General features: G+C 35.0%; 2 protein-coding genes across 2 annotated transcripts; one reads left to right on the forward strand and one right to left on the reverse strand.

The window, feature by feature from the left end:
- Positions 4171 to 6045, forward strand: LOC104756984 (mRNA turnover protein 4 homolog). The gene is made up of 8 exons (XM_010479672.2): positions 4171 to 4308; positions 4536 to 4701; positions 4790 to 4880; positions 4984 to 5042; positions 5169 to 5229; positions 5382 to 5472; positions 5570 to 5646; positions 5730 to 6045. The coding sequence occupies exons 1-8, from the start codon at positions 4281 to 4283 to the stop codon at positions 5844 to 5846; spliced, it is 690 nt and encodes a 229-aa protein (XP_010477974.1). The 5' UTR covers positions 4171 to 4280; the 3' UTR covers positions 5847 to 6045.
- LOC104756985 (protein indeterminate-domain 16-like) lies at positions 10894 to 13133 on the reverse strand. The gene is made up of 3 exons (XM_010479673.1): positions 13083 to 13133; positions 12435 to 12840; positions 10894 to 11674 (listed from the first exon to the last, which is right to left on the reverse strand). The coding sequence occupies exons 2-3, from the start codon at positions 12731 to 12733 to the stop codon at positions 11044 to 11046; spliced, it is 930 nt and encodes a 309-aa protein (XP_010477975.1). The 5' UTR covers positions 12734 to 12840; positions 13083 to 13133; the 3' UTR covers positions 10894 to 11043.

Raw genomic sequence — 13139 nt, forward strand, 5'->3', positions numbered from 1 at the left:
TACCCTCTATAAGGTCATCTCCAAACTGTTAGTTTCTCGACTTAAGCCAGTTCTCCCGGATCTGATCCAAAGGAACCAGTCTGCATTTATAAAAGGAAGACTGTTAGTAGAAAATACATTGCTAGCAGCAGAGCTTGTTAATGGCTACCACAAAGAAAAAGGACCAAAGCGCATTACAATAAAGGTCGACATAGCAAAAGCATTCGACACAATACGATGGGAGTTTATCTTCAGCTGTCTGCGAGGCATTGAAATCCCTGAACTCTACATTCGTTGGTTGCAAGCCTGTATCTGCACCCCTTCTTTCTCAGTGGGTTTCAACGGTAATGTGCACGGGTATTTCAAAGGCTCCAGAGGGTTGCGGCAAGGAGATCCGCTCTCTCCTTACCTCTTCGTCATTGCTATGAACTGTCTCTCGTTCATGCTTGACCAAGCTGCACAAGGAGGCAAATTTCACTATCACCATAAATGTCAAAATCAAAAGCTAACTCACTTATGCTTTGCAGATGATTTGCTTATCTTCGTAGATGGCTCGCTAAACTCACTGCAAAGCGTTCTTCAAGTCTTAAAAGAGTTTGAAGAAGTCTCGGGCTTAGCAATTAGCCTCCCAAAGACAAGTTTCTTCACTTCTGGCCTCTCGGACCCTGAAATCAATCAAATCAAGTCAGAAACAGGCTTATCTCACGGTCAACTCCCAATCCGCTACCTAGGAGTTCCCCTCTGCACAAAGAAACTCACCCTTTTAGACTGTGCTCCGCTTATCCAAAAGGTGAAAGGCAGATTTAATGCGTGGTCAACTAAGACCCTTTCCTTCGCAGGCAGACTCCAACTGTTAAATACAGTCATAAACGGGATCACAAACTTCTGGTCCTCTGCGTTTGTACTGCCAAAGAGATGCATTAATATCCTGAACTCTTTGTGTGGTGCGTTCTTGTGGAAAGGAACTACGGAGGGCCATCACTCAGCAAGGGTGGCTTGGGCGACGGTAACAGCTGCAAAAAGTGAAGGAGGGTTAGGAATACGGGATCTGAAAAGTTGGAACAAGGCATGTATGATCAAACTTATCTGGCTCCTTTTCTTTTGTTCAGGCTCTGTTTGGGTAGCTTGGTTTAGAGGATCTGTTCTCTCGGGTAATCTTAGTAACTTCTGGACGCGGAAGCCAAACACCAAGTATTCCTGGCTCGCGAATAAACTCCTAAAAATGAGAGAAGAGATTTACCCCTGGATCAAGTTGAAAGTGGGAAATGGAAAAAATTGTAGTTTTTGGAGTGACCATTGGTCGAAACTGGGAAGAATGTCAACCTACCTCCACCGTGAAGGCATTTTAGGAATCCCGAAAGGAGCCACTTTAGCAGACTTATGGCATCGAGGAGCATGGAGGTTGCCTCCTGCACGGTCAGAAACGCAGGTCAACTACCACATAGAGCTCTCAACTATTCATCTTTCAGACGATCCTGACACACATACTTGGTGGATTGACGATCAATTAAAGGATGCCCACTCAACAGGAAAAATATGTCAAGCCCTCAAATGTAACCTCCCTACGGTTTCATGGCATAAGGTAGTTTGGTTCTCTAGAGGGATCCCGAAACATAAATTTCTCACATGGCTATTTGTGTTGAATCGAAACCCTACTCGGGACAGACTAAGAGAATGGGGACTGCAAGTCGACCCAGTTTGCTTACTTTGCAATGGCGAGGATGAAAGCCGAGACCATCTCTTCTTTAACTGCCCTTTCAGCTGGACCATCTGGCACACCACAGCTCGCCGCTGCTCACATAATGCAATTCGATCATGGAATGGAACAATTCAGAGCCTTATCTCCCTCAGAGGAAGTCGAAACGCCAGGTTACTGCTCCTCATCGCTTGGCAAGCCACGATCTATGCCCTATGGACAGAGAGGAACCATCGACTTCACAGAAACTCTTTCAAATCGGCGGATCTTATCATCCGTCAGATTGACACCTTGATCAGAAACAGAGCCTTAAGTTTCCGCGACTCAAATCCTGCCCTCACCTCATCTATACTTCTCCAATGGTTCGCAGGATCAGCACACTGACCAGGTTTGAAACCCTAATCGCCCGTGGAGGCCATGAGATCTAAAGCTCGAAGATTTTTCTCTCTCAATCATTGATGGCTATTGAAGGTGGTTTGAAGTGTCTATACCGCCCAACCGTCTATCTGGTTCACTCCTAACTATTTGGTTCAATTTTAACTCCTCGGTTCAATATTGGTTCTGTCCTAATTATGGGTTTAAATTTAGCTACTACTTAATTAGAGTTTTCATAATTTGAGCTTCCTTTTGGGCCTCGCCCTGTAAACATTTTGTTTCTCTCTCTTTTTTTATTTGAATGCCCTTTAACAAAAAAAAAATGTAACTTTAATAGTTTGAGGTATGATGGAGAATGTTTGGTTAATTTGGGTGACATAACTAAACAAAATATACATCCAGAAGACCAACAATCAATTAATGATATTTAGGAATATGTCTCATCAGATGACCGTAAGGTAAAAATATTCTTCTTATTTACTTTATAAGGAATATATACTATTGAACAATGAATACAATTATTAATGATATATATTTCCAATATTATTATAATTGCAGGAAAAGAAATTCGTCGTCAAAGCAACTATAACTGAAATAGTATTACGAAAAAGTTGGAACTACATATCATGTTCGAGTTGCTCTAAAAAAGTAACAAAATCAGCAACCTCTCTTATATGCTCAAACAAAAAGTGTGGTAAATCACCAGCCGTTGGAGTACTAAGGTATATAATTATCAAATTTTCTCTAATTTTTATTATTTAAATATTTAAATAATTAATATTCTATTTTCCAGATTTAGAATTGAAGTAATAGTGGATGATGGAGATGCCTCAGCAACTTTTGTTATATTTGATAAAGATGCAGAAAAAATCACCGGAACAACTGCAGAAATCGTAAGAGCTATAAATTATATAAAAATATTAAACTGTATGGATACATATATTAGGATCGAAATAATTAACTTTAATTCTATTGTTTACACAGATAAAAAGTAATTTGGGCGAACAAGAGTTAGAAGAAGTTCCCACATGTGTGAAATCAATTGTTGGAAATAGATATTTATTCGAGATTCAAGTTAAAAAGTATGATTTTGATGCATCGTATCAAACTTTTACAGTCACAGAAATAATAGACGAAACAAAGGTAAATATCATATATATATATATTATAATATATTATGTTTGCTAAATATAATAAATTATTTTACTAAACATATTAATGATTTGTCTTTTTGTGTTTAGACAAGTTCGAAGGATGTCAACTGTGGAACCAAACGCCAGAAATGTGATGAACGTCAAAAACAAACAGATGATCAACAAAAGAAACCAAGAATTGAAGACTGAATTTGTTTTTTTTTTTAAGTTTAGGCATAAAATAGGTTTTTTGACTATTATTTTAATTTGGTTTTAACTCATCTTTAGGACTGTTTTTTTTTTTTAATTATACAAATAAACATAAAAATACAAACAATTGGATTTCATGATTGTTTGGTTAATAATTAATTAAAACAAATATTTATCGTAATTATGACAAAAATAACTGATAATATTTAATTCTAATTTAAAGTAACAGTCATAATATGTAGTTAAATAACAAGCATACATAAACAATGCACATCTCATTAAAAACATAAGAATGGAAGACTTATCATAAACATACATAAATTTCTATTCTACAAATATAATATATACTAATAAAAAACCAAACAAACCCGTGCAATGCACGGGTCCATTTCTAGTTAATTGAATAGCCTGGTCTTTTACGTTACGTATAAATTTCCATTTTATGACAAGAAAAAACATCAAAAATTAGCGATTTCATTGATACATGCACTTTTTATATTTTTTTCTATGAAATTGATTAAAGACGTAATAAAAGTTTTGACATAAATCTAAGAACTAGTAGTAGTTTAGTACGACGTTATAAATCATTGTAAATTAAATTACTTTTCCAAATTATATTGACTATCAAGCATTTTAGTTAACAACCCTCGAATAACTACAAAATTTCGGCCCAAATTTCTGATTACTATAAGGCCTGAAACGGGCCGGATCCGGGTCGGGTTAATCTAGGGGTCCAGATTATGAAAAAGAGGGCGAATTAAAAAGCAGAGAAGGGAACGAGGGTTTCAGTCTCCCTGAAGAAAAGTGAAAGGAGCCTTAAGAAACAAAGAAGCCGTTTCCTTTCGTTCCTCTCACTTACATTCAAACAAGCATTTGAAACCTTAGCTATGCCTAAATCAAAGCGAGACAGACCAGGTTTGAATTCTTTCTTCCTTCCTTCACTCTTTCTTGATTCTATTGTTGGAACCATTGCATCTCTGTTACTGGTCTTGGTAGCCGCCGTCAAGGGTTTTAGGGTTTTGTTAGGTTTTTTTAGATGAACCCTTTTGAAAAAATTCTAAAAATTTTGGACTTTCTAATGGGTTTTCATAGTTTCTTATGGTATGGTTAACTAAAGGATGGTTCTTGATTTTGTGCTGCAGTGACTTTGTCCAAGACGAAGAAGAAAGGAAGAGATCATAAGGAGACTATTGTGAATGCAATTAGGGAGTCTGTTGAAAAATATTCCTCTGTCTATGTTTTCTCTTTTGAAAACATGAGAAATATCAAATTCAATGAGTTTAGACAGCAGTTTATGCACAATGGAAGGTCAGCAGCTTCTTCTTGTTTATGTTTGAATGTGTTTGATTGTGATTTTGGTGATATGACTGACTTGGTTCTTATTTTTTTTGTCTAGGTTCTTCCTTGGTTCCAACAAAGTTATGCAGGTTGCTCTTGGTCGCTCGGCTTCTGATGAAATCCGTTCTGGTATCTACAAAGCCTCCAAGGTTTGTGTACTCTTCTGCTTCTTACAATGGATGTTTTATGTTAAATGGCCCATTTTTTTAAATTGTCAGTTAGATTTACATATGTTGTGGTATGTTGTTTCAGTTGATTAATGGTAATGCTGGACTTCTTGCTACTGATATGCCAAAGGACGAGGTGGAAAGGTATCTATTGAAACCTCTCTTTTTCCCTCTTGTGCTTTGGTGAAAACTACAGGTAGGGGCTTGAATTGTATCCATGTCTCTTTGTTTTAACTCTTTGCGATGTTTTTTTTTCTTGTTGTTTTGCAGCTTATTTAATGCTTATGAGGATGCATACTTTTCAAAGACCGGAAGAATTGCAGCAGAAACGGTTTGTAAAGAGAAACTTGTGCCATCTCTATATGTTGTTTTATTCTAGATCAGCAAACAGTCTTGACTATGATCAGCCTCTGCTTCTCTCTGTTATTTCAAAAACACGTTTCTTCAGCTTAATAACTGTATTAATATCACCGAAATGATCAGGTTGAATTGAAGGAAGGTCCTCTAGAACAGTTCACACATGATATGGAACCGTTTCTTCGGAAGCAGAAGATGCCTGTTCGACTAAACAAAGGTTTGTCGTCCCACCATCTTTAATATTCTTGTCTCTCATACACATTATTTTGCAATTTATCTTAAATCCAAAAACTCGTTTCTTTTTGCTGATGTAGGTACTGTGGAGTTGATCTCTGACTTTGTAGTTTGTGAAGAAGGAAAAGCTCTTTCGCCAGAATCAGCCCACATTTTGGTAATAAGACTTCTGTATTCCTACACCCTTTCCTTTAAATTTGTTTGTTTTCTGAAATGTTTTCCTTATACTTGTTTGTGCAGCGTCTGCTGGGAAAGAAACTGTCTACTTTCAAGCTGACCTTGGTCTGCAGATGGAGCCCTATTGACTTTGAGCTTTACCAAGAAGGTTTGGATCTCTCAGACGTTGAGACCTCTTAGAAAGCCCCAAGTTTTTGACTCGAACTCTTTAAAAGTTTTTCTTAATATCGCATTATCAACCTGGATTCTTATATTGTGGCACTGTGTTTGCATTCGAATGTTTTTATGTCAAAGTTTTGTTGCTTTACATGTTTGTAGAATACCAAACTTATCTTCAAGATTTCCCTATTCTAGTATTTGTTACTGAATTACATATTAATCTTAACAGCCTATCATCCCTATTCAGTCACATTATCGAATTTCTTACTCAAAATTCAAAATAATTGCCTACTTTTTCTATTCAAAGTTCTGAAGTACAGTTGAAATTCAAATGCTACGATTCGTTAATTGAGTACCTCACTACTAGCTGTGATAAAAAGCCTAACCTCTTTTCTTTTTAAATGTACTATACCATCTACCACACAAGCCTTACTTTCAGAACTATCCCTCTTTGAATCCACACAAGCCTTACTTTTAAAGATAGAAACAAGTTTCTTCAAAAGGTGTTTAAAGTACCGGGAGGCGAATGCGGTTGAACAATGTAGATCACAACTGGAGATTATGACATAATATGATTATATTTAAACTAATATCAACTTTTTGTTATACCAAAATAAACAACCTACTTCATGTTTGGGCCTTTTATTGGGTTTACGAAGGTTCTACAAAAATGTAGATTTTAAAGAAACAAGTCCCATATGCTTGATAACAGTATCCTCATAATTCCTACTTTTTAGTTTTTTACACATGAAAAAAGATTATAAATCAAGGAGATCACGAAGTGACATGAGATGAGAGACAGAGATAGTAGACTGTGTGGGGGCTTTAAAGGAGTAAGAAAAGTGAACACATAGGAGAGAGAGAGAAGAAGAAGAAGGAAATCATGGAAGTGAGTGAAGGGTCAGGTGTGAGAGAGACTGAAGCCTGACTCCTAACCACCATTTCAACAATCTTTTGGCACTGAAATTCATGTCGTTCCTTTTCCTGTAAAGGAAACGACAACCACTTCTGCTCTGAAATCAGCATTTACTCCTCTCTCTCCTATGTGTTTACATCATTGCATTTGTGTGTACATACATATGTATTCACTAATACACACACACATCTCTCTTTCTCTCTCTATTTTTGACACTGACTTTGGCTTTTTCATGATGGGTGGGCATCTTTGAATTTGTTCCTCCCGTTTTATTGCACATGGTTTCTCATATTTCATAATTTGCTAAGATATATAGAAATGTTACTATTAGTGCTGGTTCCTATAGTTTTTTTTTTTTATGTACTATACTAGTTTTAAACAAAGGAGACGGCGTTTCTTAATGATAATAACTCCAAAAAAAAATTAGTTAATCACTTAAGCTTACAATTTTGAACCTTATATCAAGGGATGATAGAATCCATTTTTCATTCTCATTACAGTACTGCTCGTTTAGATTAGATATATGTTTGTTCATATCATATATATCTTTTCATTTGAAATCGTTATTCTAATTAGAACAGGTTTTACTTTAAAGCAAAAAAGTTTTGAGAGAGAAAATGACGTACTTAATTTCCTTCCATGTTTTCTATTATTGTAGACTAGGAACGCGACATGTGCGTTGCCGCACGGGAAGGTGAAATCTTAAATTGAAATTTAACATTTGTAATCCATCCTAAATTCTTTCTTTTCTCAATCAATTTGATCATTTTCACTTTTTGCTATTGCTTTCTGCTGATTAAAAAGCTAAAGATTCATTTCAATGTTATTATATTTTATGTTGTCACACACAAAAGTGAGCCTTTTTTAGAGCTTGATTTACTATGAACATTACTTTTAACCATATATAAAATTTCACTTATGTTTGTCTCCGACCATATGGTGCTATATATTGGTATCCTTCCTTAATTCGCTATTAGAAATTGTCTTTGTTGTTGATCATTATCAATCGAAATACATACGAGGCTGCTTCTCTCTTGGTTTATTTACTATATCGAGAAAATACTAAATGCCACTTGTCGAAGGAAGGTCAAAGATTGGGATCGGAGTAGATGGCTGGATTGAGTTTCGTTTCCCCTTCACTTTGATACGCGATTTCTCTTTCCATAGATTACTGATTCACAAATCACAATCAATATTCCGATGCTGTAAGCAAGTGGAGTTTGTATACAAATGATTTACTATGAACATTACTTTTAACCATATATAAAATTTCACTTATGCTTGTGGATGTTTTTTTCTCTCACTTTTAGATATGTACAAAACCAAGTTTTATATGACCGACCAATCAAACCTAATTGGTTAGTATAGAGTAACTCACATTCTTCAGCTACAACTTTTAGAGATATATATTTGGCTATAATGCTTTCCACAGTTACATGCATGTTGGTCTCACGTTTTCCCTCAAAAGACCCCCTTCTTTCCTCCCTTTTAATGGGTTAATCTTGATTGCCTTATTTCCTACTAACACATTTGATACATGGATTTGTAATATTTGCTTCAAATCACATATTCCTCTTTGGAAAAGAAAAAAAAATCAAGACGTAATAGACTAAGAATGCATATAGACAAAACTTGTACACTCATCAGCTATTCAATCAAAGCAATTCAATTAAACTACAAAAGTTCAGAAAATTAATAAAATATAGAACAGAGGATTTTATGTTGGTCTCTCCCAATCCATCCCATTCCACCGTGTCGGCTGCTCTCCTTCCAGGCTGCATCTCCCTCTATTTGATTTCCCACTTATGTCTATGAATCGGTACCATCATGTTTTTCAATAAACACAGCGAAAACGAAGTCGATGTGGTGAAACAGGTGATAATAATATCTCACCTTTTGATGTTCTCTTCTTTAGGTTAAACACTAATTTTATAAATTTCTTGCATTTTCTTTTTTTTGGCAGATTCCAGATCACTCTAAAAGTGACTGTTATACATTATGTTTTTAAAAAGTTGTATATACAGATTAGAAAGTCATCAAAGACTAAATAAGTTACCTTTAGTAGATCTTTTCTTTCTAACTTGACTTGTCATTTGGTCGTGCTTACACTTTCTAGAATTTAATTTTCTGTTGTCACAAGTATGTCTGGCTTTTTCTTCGGCACTCTCTATTGTAATATTTCTATATATTATCAAAATGGTTGATACCCAGAAAGTATAAGAAATTATAATTCAACTAAAATTTTTAAAAACTTTATTTACAAAAAATGTAAACTAACCTGGATCATGAACATCTAATGGAAAAAAAAAATAAAAAAAAATAAAAAACATTTATATCATGTTTGTTAGAAAAAATAAATAGGTTAAAATAAGAACATATATAAAATTATAATTATACCATGTTTGTTAAAAAATTTTGGCTTATCCGTAGCTCTAGCATCACTACATATCATCATACCTCTCGTATCTTGGTTTTGGTTTTTCCAGAAAGTCAAAAAATAAAATCTGCACATTGAGAATCAAAAACATTAGCCATGCAAAAAATATGGCACTCATACTTAATAACATTAGCCATGCAAAAACATGAAAATCGGAAAGGCTAAAAATTTTGAAGAGACTAAAAGTTAACAAAACTAAGATTAATGTATGAACTTAATANCGAGATGCAAAGGCTAAGGAGGTGTGATTTAAAAGGTGTAAAAATTAATGGATGTACCAGGAGGTACAACAAAGAGATGCAAAGACTAAGAGGTGTGATTTAAAAGGTGTAAAAATTAATGGATGTGATTTTTGAAACCAGGAGGTACAACAAAGAGATGCAAAGACTAAGAGGTGTGATTTAAAAGGTGTAAAAATTAATGGATGTGATTTTTGAAACCAGGAGGTACAACAAAGAGATGCAAAGACTAAGAGGTGTGACTTTTGAAAGATGGGGGTGCGACGAAAAAATACGATTAATAATTTTAAACCGTTGAATTAAAACTGGAACTAATCTCATCCGTTGGATTAAAAATTGACACAAAAAGTGGGTTTGCTATTATATATAGATTAGATGGAGTGGCCACTTTTAAAGGATAAATTTTGAAAAAAAAAAGAATCAAGTTTCATATTTTAAGGATGCTAATTTTTTTTTCTTTATCTCATGGGTCAACTGACCTATCACCTAATGTGTTATCCAAAACTAGCTAACTATAGCGGCAAACCAAATATCTTGTGTCAATAAAGAAACTATGCAAAGATTCATCTCTTTTACGTAGTTTTATCACAATATGTGTTATGTATATATAGCTTTTCTATATCCTATTCATCTTGACGCCTACCTATTTCTACATAACATAAAACTATATATTAAACTCCACATAGAAATTAAAATCTCTTTTCTTCCAAATCTGTTCTTTGATTTATTCATCTTGATGAACATGCTTGCCGAGCTTCACGTTAATTCTTTGTACATATTTAAGCTAAGAGCCCCTTTTTTTATTGCAAGGAAGTGACTTTTTTTTTTCTTCTAGATCTGGCTTTTCTAATTCATCTGCCTCTTCAACTGTAAAGGCAACTTTTCTGTTGATATAAAAATTCATTTTTTTTTTTCTTTTCCAAATGGGCATACTGTAAGATTCCGTCTTCATGCGAGAGAGATGATTTCTTGTTTGGTCGGATTGAGACTAAGCTACAACTACGAGAATGTAACGATGGGAAAGAGAAAGAAGCGACTCGTGATCATATTATATTAGGTGTACATCAATCATTTCCATCTGAGAATCTTATACAGAAAATTTGACCTCTTATCATTTTTATCTATCGAATTTAATGCAAATTACTACAGCTTCCCCTCCTCAATCAATGCTCATTCATTATTTTTGTTTTGTATAGAATGCTCCACTAGTCCTGAGAGAACAAAACATTTTCTAAAACCTTATCATTATGCTTCTTTCACAAATAAAGTTACAACCAATCAATGAACCCCACACCATTAACTACCATATAACCTTTCCTCTTCTTCTACTTTTTTTTTTTTTGTTTTTGTTTTGTTTTTTCTCTTCTTTTTGTTTGTGGAAATCAAAATCAAATTATAATGTTAAGCTACCAAAAACCAAATTAAATTATGATTCTCAAAATTTACAGTCCTTCTGTAAATTCAGCAATGGCAATAGAAAACAAAGATTTTTTTTTTGTTTGGTAAAAATTGTTCTCTTATATATAGATCCACAAAATGATAACCACTAAAATACCATCATTTGTTACTTTAAAATAATTATTTGTTTTATTTTGCTCATATGGGGATATATATAAAAACGTAGGATCACTCGCATTCCCCTTCAGTTGTCGCCGAGGAAACGTAACTCATAACAAGAGACGACGTACTCTCATCAGCCATAATAGGCAGCTGAAACAGATGCTTGCAAGAGTGGCAAGTTATCTCCATCATTGTTGCATTAATCCTCTTGATTGCTTCTTCTCTAACAATTTGAGCCTTCTCAAGCTCGGCCTTTGCTTCTTTCCTTATTCTCTTAGCCTTCTCAAAATCCGTTTCCGCCATTTCTATCTGCCTCTTCGCTTCTTGTCTCATTTTCTCCGCCATTCTAGCCTCCTCGTTCGGTCTCTCCTTTGTTAAACTCGTCTCTCCCTTTTCGGTGCTCTTCGCTTGTGCTGATGTTCTTGTCATTCCTATTGATAGTTGAAGTTCGAGGCTTTCAAAAGGAGATGCTGATAAAGCATTGAAAGGGTAATTAGCCAAAGCTTGTGAATGTTGATAGGGCGGTGGTGGTGGCCTTAATAGAGGAAGACCATGCAATAATGGACCAAAGCTTGTGGTCGAAGTGGTTCTTGATGGTGCTACAGTGGCGTCCGTGTGCTGCTGCAGAGGACGGTGGTTAGTGGGTGGAGAATGCCGAATGGTGCAAGTATCTTGGTGCTCTATGAAACTCTCAACCCTGAGAAAAAGAAAAAAAAACAAGAGAAGTTACTTATTAGTGTATATTTAGATGACCTAAATATATAATTGAAAATTAGTGCGTTAATATGGTCTAAAATAAAATAGAGTTTAAAACAGGAGGAAGTAGGAATGAATATGTTTGATGGAGTACGTACGTAATCAAAAGAAGAAGGCAATAATATAAAACTGAGGTATGGATTTAGGTATCTTTGGAAAGGGATTATGTGATTATAAGACTTTTTAGCTTGTGTATTATAAATACAACAAAGTGTTGGGTAATGAAAATCCATAATGGGTCAATGTGAGTTCACATATGAAAACTAAATGAATTATATAAAATAAGACACTTATCTGGCTACAGTCAAGCACTGAACTTCTATTGGTAGGCTCTGTCAAGATCTAAATGCTCACTAAAGAAAATATAATTCATTATATATAAGCACACCTGTAATGTGACAACATTATTCGCCATCGGAGAAAGCATTCTTTGGTTTAGTTTAAGGATTCCAAATTCCAATTATAATTGTTCCTAAAGTACACTAGTTAAATTGTATGAATAAAATTTCAAGAAAATGAAATCAAACTATGTGAAAGTCAAGAAATTAATCCATCCGCATAGAGACAATATTTAGGGCTTTTCCACAAAACATAGAAAAATACAAGCTAACCACACTTTTTCTATATAGATATACAAGAAAACGATAATATTATAGGAATAATTAATAAAACAACAGAGAGATGTGATAAGGACGAAGAACCTGGAGAAAACTCGGCCGCAGTCGCATGAGTGACCGCGTGAGCCGCAAGTCTTGAGATGGGCTTTGTAATCAGATTGAACAGCATAGCCTTTGGAGCATCTCTCGCAAACCCATTGCTTGTGGACACTGTGTTTCCGGCGGAAGTGCTTTTTGATTCCGACCAGATCTCCAAGTGCGTGACACGGGTTGTTGTGGAGACACGTTGGCTCAGGACACACGTAGACTCTCTTCCTCACTTCCTCGTCCTTCTTCTCTCTCTTCAGAAGCTTCCATGGCACTTTATGCCTTCTTCTATGCATCTGTAGATTCTGATCCCTCTGAAACCCTTGGTTGCAGATCTCACACACGTACCGATCTGACTCTAACAACGTTCTTGGTGATAAAGATACCACCTCTGCATCTGGATCTGTTATAGCACGGATATGTTTACTTAGATTATTTCTCGAAAATCAAAGCTATTTGGAAATATTTGAAAAGAAAAAAACTAACATATAAAATCTTTAGCTGAAATATTTGAATAAAAAAAGTTCAATCTAAAAAAATATTAGTACTTACCGGAAACCAAATATTCTTTAGCTGAATTATTGAAAACCTAATGGACAATATGTAGAAAAAAAAATAGAAAACATAAGCGGAATGATTAAAAACCTGGTGTCCCTGCGGGTCTCCGTTTTCTCTTGGCAGCTCCATTGATGCCAAGAAGAA

The sequence above is a fragment of the Camelina sativa genome, chromosome 17, assembly GCF_000633955.1.
Source record: "Camelina sativa cultivar DH55 chromosome 17, Cs, whole genome shotgun sequence".
In the NCBI taxonomy this organism is placed as follows: domain Eukaryota; kingdom Viridiplantae; phylum Streptophyta; class Magnoliopsida; order Brassicales; family Brassicaceae; genus Camelina; species Camelina sativa.